The 19,239-nt window shown below is 40.8% G+C and overlaps 1 protein-coding gene across 1 annotated transcript; it reads left to right on the top strand.

The window, feature by feature from the left end:
- The first annotated feature begins 12,913 nt into the window (after window positions 1-12,913).
- LOC125524093 (protein STAR1) lies at window positions 12,914-15,722 on the top strand. The gene is made up of 3 exons (XM_048689174.1): window positions 12,914-13,208; window positions 13,331-13,654; window positions 15,086-15,722. Exons 1-3 carry the CDS (start codon window positions 13,193-13,195, stop codon window positions 15,526-15,528), a joined length of 783 nt encoding a protein of 260 aa, XP_048545131.1. The 5' UTR covers window positions 12,914-13,192; the 3' UTR covers window positions 15,529-15,722.
- Window positions 15,723-19,239: the final 3,517 nt, after the last annotated feature.

Below are 19,239 nucleotides of genomic sequence, written 5' to 3'. Positions count from 1 at the left end.
CCAGAATTGTTGTTTTTTTACCTATTTTAGAGTCTCGCAAAAAAAGAATATCAGACGGAGTCCAAACGGAATGAAACCTTCGGGAACGTGATTTTTGGAACGAACATGATCCAGAGGACTTGGACCCTATGTCAAGACATCAACCAGGAAGGCACGAGGTAGGGGGCGCGCCTACCCCCCAGGCGCGCCCTCCACCCTCGTGGGGCCCACGTTGCTACACCGACGTACTTTCTCCTCCTATATATAACTACGTACCCCAAACTACCAGATACGGAGCCAAAACCCTAATTCCATCGCCGTAACTTTCTGTATCCACGAGATCCCATCTTGGGGCCTTTTCCGGAGCTCCGCCGGAGGGGGCATCGATCACGGAGGGCTTCTAGATCAACACCATAGCCTCTCCGATGAAGTGTGAGTAGTTTACTTCAGACCTTCGGGTCCATAGTATTTAGCTAGATGGCTTCTTCTCTCTTTTTGAATCTCAATACAAAGGTCTCCCCCTCTCTTGTGGAGATCTATTTGATGTAATCTTCTTTTGCGATGTGTTTATTGAGACCGATGAATTGTGGGTTTATGATCAAGTTTATCTATGAACAATATTTGAATCTTCTCTGAATTCTTTTATGTACGATTGGTTATCTTTGCAAGTCTCTTCAAATTTTCAGTTTGGTTTGGCCTACTAGATTGATATTTCTTGCAATGGGAGAAGTGCTTAGCTTTGGGTTCAATCTTGCGGTGTCCTTTCCTAGTGATAGTAGGGGCAGCAAGGCACGTATTGTATTGTTGGCATCGAGGATAACAAGATGGGGTTTATATCATATTGCATGAGTTTATCCCTCTACATCATGTCATCTTGCTTAAAGCGTTACTCTGTTCTCTTGAACTTAATACTCTAGATGCATGCTGTATAGCGGTCGATGTGTGGAGTAATAGTAGTAGATGCTGGCAGGAGTCGGTTTACTTGTCTCGGACGTGATGCCTATATACATGATCATACCTAGATATTCTCATAACTATGCTCAATTCTGTCAATTGCTCAACAGTAATTTGTTTACCCACCGTAATACTTATGGTCTCGAGAGAAGCCACTAGTGAAACCTTTGGCCCCCGGGTCTATTTTCCATTATATTAATCTTCCATCTACAAGCTATTTCCTTTTCCGTTTATTTTGCTTTCTTTACTTTGCATCTTTATCATAAAAATACCAAAAATATTATCTTATCATATCTATCAGATCTCACTTTCGTAAGTGACCATGAAGGGATTGACAACCCCTTTATTGTGTTGGTTGCGAGGATTTTATTTGTTTGTGTAGGTGTGAGGGACTCGCGCGTGGCCTCCTACTGGATCGATACCTTGGTTCTCAAAAACTGAGGGAAATACTTATGCTACTTTGTTGCATCACCCTTTCCTCTTCAAAGGAAAACCAACGCAATGCTCAAGAGGTAGCAAGAAGGATTTCTGGCGCCGTTGCCGGGGAGTCTACGCAAAAGTCAACATACCAAGTACCCATCACAAACCCTTATCTCCCACATTACATTATTTACCATTTCCCTCTCATTTTCCTCTCCTCCACTTCACCCTTGCCGTTTTATTTTCCCTATCTCTCCGTCCTCCTGCTCTTTCTCTATTTGCCTCTTTTTGCCCATCTCTTGTTTGATTGTGTGTTGGATTGCTTGCTTGTCACGATGGCTCAAGATAATACAAAATTGTGTGACCTTACTAATACCAACAACAATGATTTTATTAGCACTCCGATTGCTCCTCTTACCGATGTTGAATCTTGTGAAATTAATACTGCTTTGCTGAATCTTGTCATGAAAGATCCGTTTTCCGGCCTTCCTAGCGAAGATGCCGCTACCCATCTAAACAACTTTGTTGATTTGTGTGATATGCAAAAGAAGAAAGATGTGGATAATCATATTGTTAAATTGAAGCTATTTCCTTTTTCACTTAGAGATCGTGCTAAAGCTTGGTTTTTGTCTTTGCCTAAAAATAGTATTGATTCATGGAATAAGTGCAAAGATGCTTTTATCTCTAAGTATTTTCCTCCCGCTAAGATCATCTCTCTTAGAAACGATATCATGAATTTTAAGCAACTTGATCATGAACATGTTGCACAAGCTTGGGAGAGGATGAAATTAATGATACGTAATTTCCCTACACATGGTTTGAATTTGTGGATGATTATACACATTTTTTATGCCGGATTGAATTTTGCTTCTAGAAATCTTTTAGATTCGGCCGCGGGAGGCACTTTTATGGAAATCACTTTAGGAGAATCTACTAAACTCCTAGATAATATTATGATTAATTATTCTCAATGGCACACTAAAAGATCTACTAATAAGAAAGTGCATGCGATAGAAGAAATTAATGTTTTGAGTGGAAAGATGGATGAACTTATGAAATTATTTGCTAATAAAAGTGTTTCTTCTGATCCTAATGATATGCCTTTGTCTACTTTGATTGATAATAATAATTAATCTATGGATGTGAATTTTGTTGGTAGGAATAACTTTGGTAACAACGCATATAGAGGAAACTTTAATCCTAGGCCGTATCCTAGTAATTCCTCTAATAATTATGGTAATTCCTACAACAATTCTTATGGAAATTTTAATAAGATACCCTCTGATTTTGAATCTAATATTAAAGAACTTATTACTTCGCAAAAGAATTTCAATGCTTTGATTGAAGAAAAATTGCTTAAGATTGATGAGTTGGCTAGGAACGTTGATAGAATTTCTCTTGATATTGATTCTTTGAAACTTAGATCTATTCCACCTAAGCATGATATCAATGAGTGTCTCAAAGCCATGAGAATTTCCATTGATGAGTGCAAAGAAAGAACCGCTAGGATGCGTGCTAAGAAATATTGCTTTATAAAAGCATGTTCTTCTAGTTTCCATGATAATAAAGATGAAGATCTAAAAGTTATTGATGTGTCCCCTATTAAATCTTTGTTTTGCAATATGAATCTTGATAATTATGGGACTGAATATGATCCACCATTACCTAGAAGACGTTTCAAAAATTCAGAGTCTTTAGATCTTGATGCTAAAATTGTTAAAAGTGGGATTGAAGAAGTCAAAACTTTAAACATCAATGAACCCACTATTTTGGATTTCAAGGAATTTAATTATGATAATTGATCTTTAATAGATTTTATTTCCTTGTTGCAATCTTTGCTAAATTCTGCTCATTCTTATAGTCAAAATAAAGCCTTTACCAAACATATCGTTGATGCTTTGATGCAATCTTATGAAGAAAAACTTGAGTTGGAAGTTTCTATCCCTAGAAAACTTTATGATGAGTGGGAACCTACTATTAAAATTAAAATTAAAGATCATGAATTCTATGCTTTGTGTGGTTTGGGTGCTAGTGTTTCCAAGATTCCAAAGACTTTGTGTGATTTGCTAGGTTTCCGTGATTTGATGATTGCTCTTTAAACTTGCACCTTGCGGATTCAACTATTAAGAAACCTATGGGAAGAATTAATGATTTTATTATTGTTGCAAATAGGAATTATGTGCCCGTAGATTTTATTGTTCTTGACATAGATTGCAATCCTTCATGTCCTATTATTCTTGGTAGACCTTTCCTTAGAACGATTGGTGCAATTATTGATATGAAGGAAGGAAATATTAGATTCCAGTTTCCTTTAAGGAAAGGCATGGAACACTTCCCTAGAAGAAAATTAAATTACCATATGAATCTATTATGAGAGCCACTTATGGATTGCCTACCAAAGATGGCAATACCTAGATCTATCCTTGCTTTTATGCCTAGCTAGGGGCGTTAAACGATAGCGCTTGTTGGGAGGCAACCCAATTTTATTTTTATTCCTTGATTTTTGCTCCTGTTTAGTAATAAATAATTTATCTAGCCTTTATTTTGGTTGTGTCTTTTGTGTTTAATTAGTTTTTGTGCCAAGTAGAACCGTTGGGAAGACTTGGGGAAAGTATTTTTAATCTTGATGTACAAAAACAGAAACTTTAGCGCTAACGAGAATTGCTGCCATTTGTATTTGGAAAGTTCTATTTAGTTAATTATTTTTGAAGATGATTAATAGATAAATTCCTCACGTCCAGCAATTTATTTTAGAATTTTCAGGGTTCCAGAACTTGCGTTAGCTACAGATTACTACAGACTGTTCTATTTTTGATAGATTCGGTTTTTCGTGTGTTGTTTGTTTATTTTGATGAATCTATGGCTAGTAAAATATTTTATAACCCATATAGAAGTTGGAATACATTAGGTTTAAAACCAATATAAATAAATAATGAGTTCATTACAGTACCTTGAAGTGGTGTTTTGTTTTCTTTCGCTAACGGAGCTCACGAGATTTTCTACTTTAAGTTTTGTATTGTGAAGTTTTCAAGTTTTGGGTGAAAGATTTGATGGATTATGGAACAAGGAGTGGCAATAGCCTAATCTTGGGGATGCCCATGGCATCCAAAGATAATCTAAGGACACCTAAAAGCCAAAACTTGGGGATGCCCTGGAAGGCGTCCCCTCTTTCGTCTACTTCCATCGGTAACTTTACTTGGAGCTATATTTTTATTCACCACATGATATGTGTTTTGCTTGGAGCGTCTTATATTATTTGAGTCTTTATTTGTTAGTTTTCCACAATCATCCTTGCTGTACACACCTTTTGAGAGAAACACACATGCTTCGGAAATTGTTAGAATACTCTATGTGTTTCACTTATATCTTTTGAGTTATATAGTTTTTGCTCTAGTGCTTCACTTATATCTTTTAGGGCACGGGGGTGGATTTTTTTTATAGAAACTATTGTTCTCTCATGCTTCACTTAGATTATTTTGAGAGTCCTACAAAACAGCATGGTAATTTTCTTTAATTATGTTAGGCATTCAAGATTAATAAAAAAGTTTTTTTATGAGTGTGTTGAATACTATGAGAAGTTTGATACTTGATAATTGTTTTGAGATATGGAGATGATAATATTAGAGTTGTGCTAGTTGAGTAGTTGTGAATTTGAGAAATACTTGTGTTTAAGTTTGTGATTCCCATAACATGCACGTATGGTGAACGTTATGTGATGAAGTCAGAGCATGATTTATTTATTGATTGTCTTCCTTATGAGTGGCGGTCGGGGACGGGCGATGGTCTTTTCCTACCAATCTACCCCCCCTAGGAGCATGCACGTAATACTTTGTTTCGATAACTAATAGATTTTTGCAATAAGTATGTGAGTTCTGTATGACTAATGTTGAGTCCATGGATTATACGCACTCTCATCCTTCCACCATTGCTAGCCTCTCTAATACCCCGCACCTTTCGCACGTATCATACACCCACCATATACCTTCCTCAAAACAGCCACCATACCTACCTATCATGGCATTTCCATATCCATTCCGAGATATATTGCCATGTAACTTTCCACCATTCCGTTTGCTATGACATGCTCCATCATTGTCATATTGCTTTGCATGATCATGTAGTTGACATTGTATTTGTGGCAAAGCCACCGTTCATAATTCTTTCATACATGTCACTCATGCATCATTGCATATCCTGGTACACCGCCGGAGGCATTCACATAGAGTCATATTTTGTTCTAAGTATTGAGTTGTAATTGTTGAGTTGTAAGTAAATAAAAAAGTGTGATGATCATCATTATTAGAGCATTGTCCCAAGTGAGGAAAGGATGATGGAGACTATGATTCCCCCACAAGTCGGGATGAGACTCTGGACTAAAAAAAGAGGCCAAAAAAAGAGAGAAAAGGCCCAAATAAAAAAATAAAAAGAGAGAAGGGACAATGCTACTATCCTTTTACCACACTTGTGCTTCAAAGTAGCACCATGATCTTCATGATAGAGAGTCTCCTATGTTATCACTTTCATATACTAGTGGGAATTTTTCATTATAGAACTTGGCTTGTATATTCCAATGATGGGCTTCCTCAAAATGCCCTAGGTCTTCGTGAGCAAGCAAGTTGGATGCACACCCACTTAGTTTCTTTTGTTGAGCTTTCATATACTTATAGCTCTAGTGCATCCGTTGCATGGCAATCCCTACTCACTCACATTAATATCTATTAATGGGCATCTCCATAGCCCGTTGATACGCCTAGTTGATGTGAGACTATCTTCTCCGTTTTTGTCTTCTCCACAACCACCATTCTATTCCACATATAGTGCTATGTCCATGGCTCACGCTCATGTATTACGTGAAGATTGAAAAAGTTTGAGAACACCAAAAGTATGAAACAATTGCTTGGCTTGTCATTGGGGTTGTGCATGATTTAAATACTTTGTGTGGTGAAGATAGGGCATAGCCAGACTATATGATTTTGTACGGATAACTTTCTTTGGCCATGTTATTTTGAGAAGACATAATTGCTTAGTTAGTATGCTTGAAGTATTATTATTTCCACGTCAATATTGAACTTTTTTCTTGAATCTTTCGGATCTGAATATTCATATCACAATTAAGAGAATTACATTGAAATTATGCCATGTAGCATTCCACATCAAAAAATCTGTTTTATCATTTACCTACTCGGAGACGAGCAAGAATTAAGCTTAGGGATGCTTGGTACGTCTCCAACGTATCTATAATTTTTTATTGTTCCATCCAATATTATATCCAGTTTTGGACATTATTGGGCTTTATTATACACTTTTATATTATTTTTGGGACTAACCTATTAACCGAAGGCCCAACCCAGAATTGTTGTTTTTTTGCCTATTTTAGAGTCTCGTAGAAAAAGAATATCAAACAGAGTCCAAACGGAATGAAACCTTCGGGAACGTGATTTTCGGAACAAACATGATCTAGAGGACTTGGACCCTACGTCAAGACATCAACCAGGAAGACATGAGGCAGGGGGGCGCGCCTACCCCCCTAGGCGCGCCCTCCACCCTCATGGGGCTCACATTGCTCCACCGACGTACTTCTTCCTCCTATATATACCTACGTACCCCCAAACTACCAGATACGGAGCCAAAACCCTAATTCCACCGCCGTAACTTTCTGTATCCACATGATCCCATCTTAGGGCCTTTTCCGGAGCTCCGCCGGAGGGGGCATCGATCACGGAGGGCTTCTACATCAACACCATAGCCTCTCTAATGAAATGTGAGTAGTTTACTTCAGACCTTCGGGTCCATAGTTATTAGCTAGATGGCTTCTTCTCTCTTTTTGGATCTCAATACAAAGTTCTCCCCCTCTCTTGTGGAGATCAATTCGATGTAATCTTCTTTTGCGGTGTGTTTGTTGAGATCGATGAATTGTGGGTTTATGATCAAGTTTATCTATGAACAATATTTGAATCTTCTCTAAATTCTTTTATGTATGATTGGTTATCTTTGCAAGTCTCTTCGAATTATCAGTTTGGTTTGGCCTACTAGATTGATCTTTCTTGCAATGGGAGAAGTGCTTAGCTTTGGGTTCAATCTTGCGGTGTCCTTTCCTAGTGACAGTAGGGGCAGCAAGGCACGTATTGTATTGTTGCCATCGAGGATAACAAGATGGGGTTTATATCATATTGCATGAGTTTATCCCTCTACATCATGTCATCTTGCTTAAAGCGTTACTCTGTTCTCTTGAACTTAATACTCTAGATGCATGCTGGATAGCGGTCGATGTGTGGAGTAATAGTAGTAGATGCAGGCAGGAGTCGGTCTACTTGTCTCGGACGTGATGCCTATATACATGATCATACCTAGATATTCTCATAACTATGCTCAATTCTGTCAATTGATCAACAGTAATTTGTTTACCCACCGTAATACTTATGCTCTCGAGAGAAGACACTAGAGAAACCTATGGCCCCCATGTCTATTTTCCATTATATTAATCTTCCATCTACAAGCTATTTCCTTTTCCGTTTATTTTGCTTTCTTTACTTTGCATATTTATCATAAAAATAGCAAAAATATTATCTTAGCATATTTATCAGATTTCACTTTCGTAAGTGACCGTGATGGGATTGACAACCCCTTTATTACGTTGGTTGCGAGGATTTTATTTGTTTGTGTAGGTACGAGGGACTCACGCGTGGCCTCCTACTGGATTGATAGCTTGGTTCTCAAAAGCTGAGGGAAATACTTACGCTACTTTGCTACATCACCCTTTCCTCTTCAAGGGAAAACCAACACAGTGCTCAAGAGGTAGCACCTTTCCCAGTGAAAGCAGGGGCAACAAGGCACGTATTGTATTGTTTCCATAGAGGATAAGAAGATGGGGTTTATATCATATTGCTTGAGTTTATCCCTCTACATCATGTCATCTTGCCTAATGCGTTACTCTGTTCTTATGAACTTAATACTCTAGATGCATGCTGGATAGCGGTCGATGTGTGGAGTAATAGTAGTGGATGCAGAATCGTTTCGGTCTGCTTGTCGCAGACGTGATGCCTATATACATGATGATGCCTAGATATTCTCATAAGTATTCGCTTTTCTATCAATTGCTCGACAGTAGTTTGTTCACCCACCGTAGAATTTGCTATCTTGAGAGAAGCCACTAGCGAGACCTATGGCCCCCGGGTCTATCTTCCATCATATTATTTTCATACTAGCTTTGCTATTTCTATTACCGTTTATTTTGCAATTTTTATTTTACAATCTATATCATAAAAATACCAAAAATATTTATCTTATTATCTCTATCATACCTCACTTCCGTAAGTGACCATGAAGGGATTGACAACCCCTTTATCGCGTTGGTTGCGAGGTTCTTGTTTGTTTGTGCAGGTACTAGGTGACTTGTGTGTTACCTCCTACTGGATTGATACCTTGGTTCTCAAAAACTGAGGGAAATACTTACGCTACTGTGCTGCATCACCCTTTCCGCTTCAAGGAAAAACCAACACATGCTCAAGAGGTAGCAAGAAGGATTTCTGGCGCCGTTGTCGGGGAGGTTGCACCAAGCCAAGTCAAGCTTTGATCTCCCATCAACAAGCCATTTCTGGCGCCGTTGCTGGGGAGGTTGCATCAAGTCAAGACATACCAAGTACCCATCACAAACTCTTATCCCTCGCATTACGTTATTTTCCATTTGCCTCTCCTTTTCCTCTCACCACTTCACCCTTGCTATTTTATTCGCCCTCTTTTTCCGCTTGCCTCTTTTTTGTTCGCCTCTTTTTGCTTGCCTCTTGCTTGCTTGTGTGTTGGATTGTTTTTCATGATGGCTCAAGATAATACTAAATTGTGTGATTTTTCCAATACCAACAATAATGATTTTATTAGCACTCCGATTGCTCATCTTACCGATGCCGAATATTGTGAAATTAATACTGCTTTGCTGAGTCTTGTCATGAAAGATCCATTTTCTGGCCTTCCTAGTGAAGATGCCGCTACCCATCTAAACAACTTTGTTGATTTGTGTGATATGCAAAATAAGAAAGATGTGGATAATGATATTGTTAAATTGAAGCTATTCCCGTTTTCGCTTAGAGCTCGTGCTAAAACTTAGTTTTCCTCTTTGTCTAAAAATAGTATTGATTCATGGAATAAGTGCAAAGATGCTTTTATCTCTAAGTATTTTCCTCCCGCTAAGATCATCTCTCTTAGAAACGATATTATGAATTTTAAGCAACTTGATCATGAGCATGTTGCACAAGTTTGGGAGAGGATGAAATTAATGATACGTAATTTGCCCTACACATGGTTTGAATTTGTGGATGATCATACAAAATTTTTATGTTGGATTGAATTTTTCTTCTAGAAATCTTTTAGATTCGGCCGCGGGAGGCACTTTTATGGAAATCACTTTAGGAGAAGCTACTAAACTCCTAGATAATGTTATGGTTAATTATTTTCAATGGCACACCGAAAGATCTACTAGTAAAAAGGTTCATGCTATAGAAGAAATTAATGTTTTGAGTGGAAAGATGGATGAACTTATGAAATTGTTTGCTAATAAGAGTGTTTCTTCTGATCCTAATGATATGCCTTTGTCTACTTTGATTGATAATAATAATGAATCTATGGATGTGAATTTTGTTGGTAGGAACAATTTTGGTAACAACGCGTATAGAGGAAACTTTAATCCTAGGTCGTTCCCTAGTAATTCCTCTAATAATTATGGTAATTCCTAAAACAATTCTTATGGAAATTTTAGTAAGATGCCCTCTGATTTTGAGACTGGTATTAAAGAATTTATGATTTAGCAAAATAATTTTAATTCTTTGCTTGAAGAAAAATTGCCTAAGATTGATGAGTTGGCTAGAAACATGGATAGAATTTCTCTTGATGTTGATTCTTTGAAACTTAGATCTATCCCACCTAAGCATGATATCAATGAGTCTCTCAAAGCCATGTGAATTTCCATTGATGAGTGCAAAGAAAGAACCGCTAGGATGCGTGCTAAAAAAGATTGCTTTATAAAAGCGTGTTCTTCTATTTCCATGATAGTAAGGATGAAGATCTAAAAGGGATTGATGTGTCTCCTATTAAATCTTTGTTTTTCAATATGAATCTTGATAATGATGGTACTGGAGATGAGTCAACTTTAGTTAAAAGGCGTCCCAATGATTCAGAGTTTTTAGATCTTGATGCAAAAATTGGTAAAAGTGGGATTAAAGAGGTCAAAACTTTACGTATCAATGAACCCACTATTTTGGATTTCAATGAATTTAATTATGATAATTGTTGTTTGGTAGATTGTATTTCCTTGTTGCAATCCGTGCTAAATTCTCCTCAATCTTATGATCAAAATAAAGCTTTTACCAAACATATCGTTGATGCGTTAATGCAATCTTATGAAGAAAAGATTGAATTAGAAGTTTCTATTCCTAGAAAACTATATGATGAGTGGGAATCCACTATTAAAATTAAAATTAAAGATCATGAATGCTTTGATTTATGTGATTTGGGTGCTAGTGTTTCCACGATTCCAAAAACTTTGGGTGATGTGTTAGGTTTCCGTGAATTTGATGATTGTTCTTTAAATTTGCATCTTGCGGATTCCACTATTAATAAACATATGGGAAGGATTAATGATGTTCTTATTGTTTAAAATAGGAATTATGTGCCCATAGATTTCATTGTTCTTTATATAGATTGCAATCCTACATGTCCTATTATTCTTGGTAGACCTTTCCTTAGAACGATTGGTGCAATTATTGATATGAAAGAAGGAAATATTAGATTCCAATTTCTGTTAAGGAAAGGCATGGAACATTTTCCTAGGAAGAAAATTAAATTACTTTATGAATCTATTATGAGAGCCACTTATGGATTGCATACCAAAGATGATAATACCTAGATCTGTTCCTGTTTTTATGCCTAGCTAGGCCCGTTAAATGATAGAGTAGGGAACTCAATTTAATTTTTGTTTCTTGTTTTTGTTCCTGTTTAGTAATAAATAATTCATCTAGCTTCTGTTTATATGTGGTTTTATGCTTTTAATTAGTGTTTGTGCCAAGTAGAACCTTTGGGAAGACTTGGGGGAAGTCTTTGCGATCTTGCTGTAAAAAACAGAAACTTTAGCGCTCACGAGATTTGCTGCCATTTTTTTTACAGGAGACTGAGATTAGGTTGATTCTTTTTGCAGATGATTAATAGACAAATTACTCACGTCCACCAACTTATTTCAGAATATTTGGGGTTACATAAGTATCCGAAACCTACAGATTACCACAGACTGTTCTGTTTTTGACAGATTCTGTTTTTCGTGTGTTGTTTGCTTATTTTGATGAATCCATGGCTAGTATCGGGGGGTATGAACCATAGAGAAGTTGGAATACAGTAGGTTTAACACCAATATAAATAAAGAATTAGTTCATTGCAGTACCTTAAAGTGGTGGTTTGTTTTCTTATACTAACGAAGCTCATGAGATTTTCTGTTGAAGTTTTGTGTTGTGAAGTTTTCAAGTTTTGTGTAAAGATTTGATGGATTTTGGAATAAATAGTGGCAAGATCCTAATCTTGGGGATGCCCAAGGCACCCCAAGGTAAAATTCAAGGACAACCAAAAGCCTAAGCTTGGGGATGCCCCGGAAGGCATCCCCTCTTTCGTCTTCGTCTATCGATAACTTTACTTGAGACTATATTTTTATTCACCACATGATATGTGTTTTGCTTGGAGTGTCTTGTATGATTTGAGTCTTTGATTTTTAGTTTACCACAATCATTCTTGCTGTACACACCTTTTGGAGAGACACACATGAATCAGAATTTATTATAATACTCTATGTGCTTCACTTATATCTTTTGAGCTAGATAATTTTGCTCTAGTGCTTCACTTATATCTTTTTAGAGCACGGTGGTGGTTTTATTTTATAAAAAATATTGATCTCTCATGATTCACTTATATTATTTTGAGAGTCTTATAGAACAGCATGGTAATTTGCTTTGGCTATAAAATTAGTCCTAATATGATCGACATCCAAGATGGGTATAATAAAAACTATCATAAAAAGTGCATTGAATACTATGAGAAGTTTGATACCTGATGATTGTTTTGAGACATGCATATGGTGATATTAGAGTCATGCTAGTTGAGTAGTTGTGAATTTGAGAAATACTTGTTGTAAAGTTTGTGATTCCCGTAGCATGCACGTATGGTGAACCATTATGTGATGAAGTCGGAGCATGATTTATTTATTGATTGTCTTCCTTATGAGTGGCGGTCGGGGACGAGCGATGGTCTTTTCCTATCAATCTATCCCCCTAGGAGCATGCGCGTAGTACTTTGTTTCGATAACTAATAGATTTTAAAATAAGTATGTGAGTTCTTATGACTAATATTGAGTCCATGGATTACACGCACTCTCACCCTTTCATCATTGGTAGCCTCTCTAGTACCGCCGGTACCATACACCCACCTTATACCTTCCTCAAAACAGCCACCATACCTACCTATTATGGCATTTCCATAGCCATTCCAAAATATATTGCCATGCAAGTTATCACCGTTCCATTTATTATGACACGCTTCATCATTGTCCGGACGTTTCCACACCAGCAACACGGGTCCAGATTCCAGTCCAGTCCAGTCCAGTGCAGAGGTGGCGGCCGTCACCGAATGCCACCGTTCTCGTGAGTCAGGCACGCAGAAAAGCCGCCGCGCACCTCGGTTGGAGGCCCGAATTCTCTTGGAAAAGCTAATATCCGACGCTACGCTCCACCCCGGCGTGCACGCTCTTCCCCGTCTCTGCTCCTTTCACTGCAAGCTTCTCTCCTCTTCGGCCATCTCCTCCGCTCCTCGAATGGGCTCGGCTTCAGGTAATCCCACAGAGCAAACTCGAGATGCATGCAGTTGATTCCTACAACCATCAGGCCTAATTGTGAGACTCTTTTGCTTTCTACGGCTGATGATCCATCGTCGTTGCTGTGCACTTCTGCAGATGGTAGCAGGGAGCACCTGCTGGACGTGGGCGGCCTCGCTGCCGGCGGGCCCAAGATACGGGTGCGCGGGCTGCGGCGGCGGGCGGAGGCGAGCGGCGAGGAGATCCTGCGCGGGGTGGACCTGGACGTGCCGCGCGGGGTGGTGATGGGCGTCATCGGCCCCAGCGGCAGCGGCAAGTCCACGCTGCTCCGCGCGCTCAACCGCCTCTGGGAGCCCGCCCCCGGCGCCGTCACCCTCGACGGCGCCGACATCTGCGGCATGGACGTCCTCGCGCTCCGCCGCAAGGTCGGCATGCTCTTCCAGCTCCCCGCCATGTTCGACGGTATGTACCTACGTGCCTGCTTGCTCCTGAAATTCTTTCGCAGAGTTGAAATACTCAGATTGGTCCCCCCCCCACACACACACACAAAGAGTTAAATTGCATAGTGTAGACTTTCCTTGCTGTAAAATCAGTTGGTCCATCGCTGGATGTGGTGATAAAAGTGGGGAACATCCCTGTCAAGACCAGTAGTAACCATTAACCATCAACCAAAGGTAGTGGGTGGTGACCACTGAGGAGAGGTTTCAGTCTTTCAGGTTCTTTTGGACCTCATGAATCGTGATAAAACTTTTTTTGGACCAAAGGTAGTGGGTGATAACCTTTCTTCTATCGGTGCAAGGTGCATGGAGACGCAAACTTTTGCGCTCTATCGGAAAACGAATGGTGATTAACCTAAGACCACACACCATAGGAATCCTACATCATCTGAAAACCTACTGATAACTTTGGAATTTCGATTAAACTATAGCTTGACCATCGCCCAACAAATGTAGGGGCTGTCCCGTGTAGAGGGCAGAGGATAATAGGGGTGGGCAAGCATGCTTTGTGCCAGCATTTGCTGAGAATCGATATTTAATTTATGATGATGGTGGTGCATTGCCGCAGTTGTTTATTTGTATACTTTAGGGAGGGGGGGGGGGGGGGGGGGGGGGGGGGGGTACAGGCTATTGTTAAGCTATTAGGAGTGCTTGATCCGTTGACAAAGTTAAGCTGAATCTTGCTTTGAAGATGGCAATTGAGCATTCACAATTACTTATCACATATCACATACTAGGATGATAGCAAAACCGATTAGAATAAAACACAACTTTATGTTGGGTGATATCTGATGCCTAGATGTAAAGTATGATTGTTGTCCCTTATGACCGTCATTAGGCACATTGCCATGCATGCAAATGAACAATTATCTTAGTGAAATGTGTTATCTAAAATTAGTTCATTGAATTCATTTCGGAAGTTCTGTTATCAAGGTGCAAGGGCAATGCAGACAGACCACCTCTTTTTTCCGGCTGGCAGACAGACCACCTTGATTGAAAGTTACATGTGCAGAACAAAATTCTGCTTCATAAATTACTCAACCAGGCAGGTATAAAATACCTTGAATACATTTTCCATGACTTCATACTAGGTGCAAAGAACATTGACTTTATGAACTCTACACGCCTTGTCCATGTCCAATTGGATCGACATTTTACTACGCAAATTTCACCCCTTTGCTACTGTCATCTGAATATTACGTGCATAATGTCAACCGGCAATGTGGTGGCTGGAAGTAACGGTGTGCTAGACTTGTTCCAAGCCATAAAAGAAAGGATAAATATGTAATGGTAGTGGTGCTGTAGTATAATAACTTAATAAGCAATGCATAGAACAGAAAAGAAGTTTCAGACGAGAGATTTCTGATTTCGTGTTGTTCCCCGTGTGCTGCTCCAGGGACCGTGGCAGACAACGTGCGGTACGGGCCACAGCTGCGCGGCAAGAAGCTCAGCGAGGCGGAGGTGAAGAGCCTGCTGAGCCTGTCGGACCTCGACCCGGCGCTGTCCTCCCGGCCGGCGTCGGAGCTGTCCGTCGGGCAGGCGCAGCGCGTGGCCCTGGCCCGCACCCTCGCCAACGACCCGGAGGTGCTGCTGCTGGACGAGCCGACGAGCGCGCTGGACCCGATCTCGACGCAGAACATCGAGGAGGCCATCGTGCGGCTCAAGACGGCGAGGGGGCTCACCACGGTGATCGTCTCGCACAGCGTGAAGCAGATCCAGCGGATCGCCGACCTGGTGTGCCTCGTCGTCGACGGCGAGGTCGTGGAGGTGCTCGCGCCGTCCGCCCTCTCCGAGGCCAAGCACCCCATGGCCCGGCGCTTCCTGGAGCTCAGCAGCTGAATATCTTTGTTTCGTTGCCCAAGAACATCATTGCTCGGTGTCGACCGACCTCTGCTTAATTCGGACATGTTCACTGTAATCTCGCTACGACGAGGAACGCCGTGTGCGATTTGGTGGGAGACGAGCTCTTTTGTAGTACTCCTACAATACAAAGTACTGTACGTACGTGCATAAATAGACTGCTATCTTGGAGACGCCGTATGTGCACTTGTGCAGACAATGTTTTTTTAAAGGATCACGTAATTTTTTTTAAATACGCACGAGTGTACGTATCATTCAGTATAGAAGGAGGGGAGAGATAATCCCAAAACATCCACTTGGTTTACAATATTTACACACGGGATATTCTCCCAACTCCACCGTTACATTATATCGTATTACTCATGGTCCGTCCGCCCACTATACCTAGCTCCTCGAACCCTCTATTTTCGTTCTTGAACATGCCAGCTTTGGCCCAAAGCTTCCCTTCTTCTTGAAGTTGTTCCTTGACCCTCGACGGAGATAGTGGCGCCTCCTTAAAGACGATGTCATTGCAATGTTTTCAAATCATCCACATAGCAAGGAGGCACTTTGCCCGTGTGGATCTCCTGTGTCTCGGATCATGGTCCTGCCTCAAGCACCAAGCACTCAACGTTTCATCCTGAAGTGGCTCCAACTCTTGTTGTCCTGTCATCATCCCCATCTCATGCCAGACTTTTCTCGCACAGACAAAGTCTAACAGCAAGTGTTGTATTGATTCCTCATGTTGGTCACAGAAGGGACATGCGTCCTGATGTGGTAGCCCTCGTGCCAAACGGTCCGAAATCCAACATCTATTTTCGATCGCGAGCCAAAGGAAGAAGCGACATTGCAGGGGCGCATTCAACTTCCAGGTGAACGCGGCCGTTGGTGACACTTCTAGGCCCATGAACTTGACCGCATAGGCAGACCGGGCCGAGAAGCACCCGTCATGCTCCCATGCCCATATAGTTCTATCCTCCTCCCCTTCCACTAGCTGCGTGTCCTTGATCTTTTGCCACAATGCCAAGAACTGTGTTAGCTCCATGGCTCAAAGATTTGGCCCGATGTCTCTCGCCCACTCCCCATCTATGAGCGCGTCTGCGATTGTCCGCGAGGCTCGCGTACGTCTCTGAATGCGGTTGTAAATGTCCGGAGCCAGCTCGCATACCCGGTATCCCACGAGCCACATGTCCTCCCAGAAAAGTGTACTTCGGCCGTTGCCCACAATTGTCCTTGAGGCCGCAATGTATAGAGCACGAGACGCAGCTGGAATGTCAATTTTGAATTCCGCCCAGGGCCTATCCTTGTCTGTTTTTTTGTAGCCATGGCCACCTTGCTTGTAGTGCCTTGTTCAACCATCTCAGGTTAGGGATTCCTAGACCGCCTGCCCATTTAGGCCTGCATACGCTCTCCCATGCCACGGCACAGTGCCCTCCCGTTGCTTCCTTCTTGCTGCACCAAAGGAACCCACATCACATTTTGATAAGCGTCGTGATGATTTTCGCTGGTAGATTCATAGCAAGCATGGAGTGTATTGGTATTGCGCAGAGGACCGATAAGATCAACATTAGGCGACCACTCTTTGGAAGCATTGCTGCCTTCCAATGTGGCAGACAATCCGCTAGCTTGTCCACTAGGCATTGAAGTTGCGCCGTAGATTGCTTGCGTAGAGTGAGCGGCAGCCCTAGATACGTGCATGGGAATGAGGCACTCGAGCATCCGAGAATTGAGCAGACTAGCGACATCTCATCTTGGGAGCAGCGGATAGGTATGGCGGCGCTCTTGCTCATATTGACAGTCAGCCCTGAGGCATGCCCAAACAGGTCCATGATGGCACCACAGGTGCGAGTCTCCAGTTCGGTTGGTTTGAAGAATACCATGACATCATCAACGAATAAGGAGACCCGTTGTTGTAATCCTGTTCTGGAGAGAGGAGAGAGCGTCCCGTGTTCTAAGCAATATTGGAAGAGGCAGCGTAGGGGCTCCATGCAGAGGATGAAAAGCATGGGGGAAAGTGGAGCCCCTTGACGTAGCCCTTTGTAGGGCAAGATCGGCTTACTAGGTGCACCATTAATCATCACTCTCGTCGACGAGGTGGCAAGGAGGCCACAAATCCATGCACGCCACCGGATTAATCATCACTCACAGGATTTTTGGAGTTACAGAATAATCGAAACCTACAAATTACTACAGACTGTTCTGTTTTTGACAGATTCTGTTTTTCGTGTGTTGTTTACTTATTTTGATGAATCTATGGCTAGTATCGGGGGGGGGGTATGAAATATAGAGAAGTTGGAATACAGTAGGTTTAAAACCAATATAAATAAAGAATGAGTTCATTACAGTACCTTAAAGTGGTGGTTTGTTTTCTTATACTAACGTGGCTCATGAGATTTTCTATTGAGTTTTGTGTTGTGAAGTTTTCAAGTTTTTGGGTAAAGATTTGATGGATTTCGGAATAAGGAGTGAAAAGAGCCTAAGCTTGGGGATGGCCAAGGCACCCCAAGGTAAAATTCAAGGACAACCAAAAGCCTAAGCTTGGGGATGCCCCGAAAGGCATCCCCTCTTTCGTCTTCATCTATCGGTAACTTTACTTGACGTTATATTTTTATTCACCACATGATATGTGTTTTGCTTGGAGCGTCTTGTGTGATTTGAGTCTTTTCTTTTTAGTTTATCACAATCATCCTTTTTGTACACACCTTTTGGGAGAGACACACATGAATCGGAATTTATTAAAATACTCTATGTGCTTCACTTATATCTTTTGAGCTAGATAATTTTGCTCTAGTGCTTCGCTTATATATTTTTAGAGCATGGTGGTGGTTTTATATTATAGAAATTATTGATCTCTCATGCTTCACTTATATTATTTTGAGATTTTTTTAGAACAACATGGCAATTTGCTTTGAAATTAGTCCCAATATGATAGGCATCCAAGATGGGTATAATAAAAACTTTCATATAGAGTGCATTAAATGTTATGAGAAGTTTGATTCTTGATAGTTGTTTTGATATATAAAGGTGCTAATATTAGAGTTGTGCTAGTTGAGTAACTATGGAATTGATAAATACTTGTGTTGAAGTTGGCAAGTCCCGTAGCATGCACGTATGGTAAAAGTTGTGTGACAAATTTGAAGCATGTGGTGTTCTTTGATTGCTTTCCTTATGAGTGGCGGTCGGGGACGAGCGATGGTCTTTTCCTACCGATCTATCCCCCTAGGAGCATGCGCGTAGTGCTTGGTTTTGATGATTTGTAGATTTTTGCAATAAGTATTGAGTTCTTTATGACTAATGTTGAGTCCATGGATTATACGCACTCTCACCCTTCCATCATTGCTAGCCTCTTCGGTACCGTGCATTGCCCTTTCTCCCCTCGAGAGTTGGTGCAAACTTCACCGGTGCATCCAAACCTCGTGATATGATACGCTCTATCACACATAAGCCTCCTTATATCTTTCTCAAAACAATCACCATACCTACCTATTATGGCATTTCCATAGCCATTCCATGATATATTGCCATGCAACTTTCCACCGTTCCATTTATTATGACACGCTCCATCATTGTCATATTGCATGATCATGTAGTTGACATCATATTTGTGGCAAAGCCACCTTCATAATTCTTTCATACATGTCACTCTTGATTCATATCCCGGTACACCGCCGGAGGCATTCACATAGAGTCTATTTTGTTATAAGTATCGAG

This window comes from Triticum urartu, chromosome 7 (genome assembly GCF_003073215.2).
Source record: "Triticum urartu cultivar G1812 chromosome 7, Tu2.1, whole genome shotgun sequence".
NCBI lineage: Eukaryota > Viridiplantae > Streptophyta > Magnoliopsida > Poales > Poaceae > Triticum > Triticum urartu.
Note: the sequence above shows the minus strand (reverse complement) of the source record. Positions and strands in the feature narration are given on the sequence as shown.

Coding starts and splice junctions, on each gene's coding strand:
- LOC125524093 (XM_048689174.1), top strand. Junction 13,655..15,085: donor GCTCCCCGCCATGTTCGACG/GTATGTACCTAC, acceptor GTGCTGCTCCAG/GGACCGTGGCAGACAACGTG.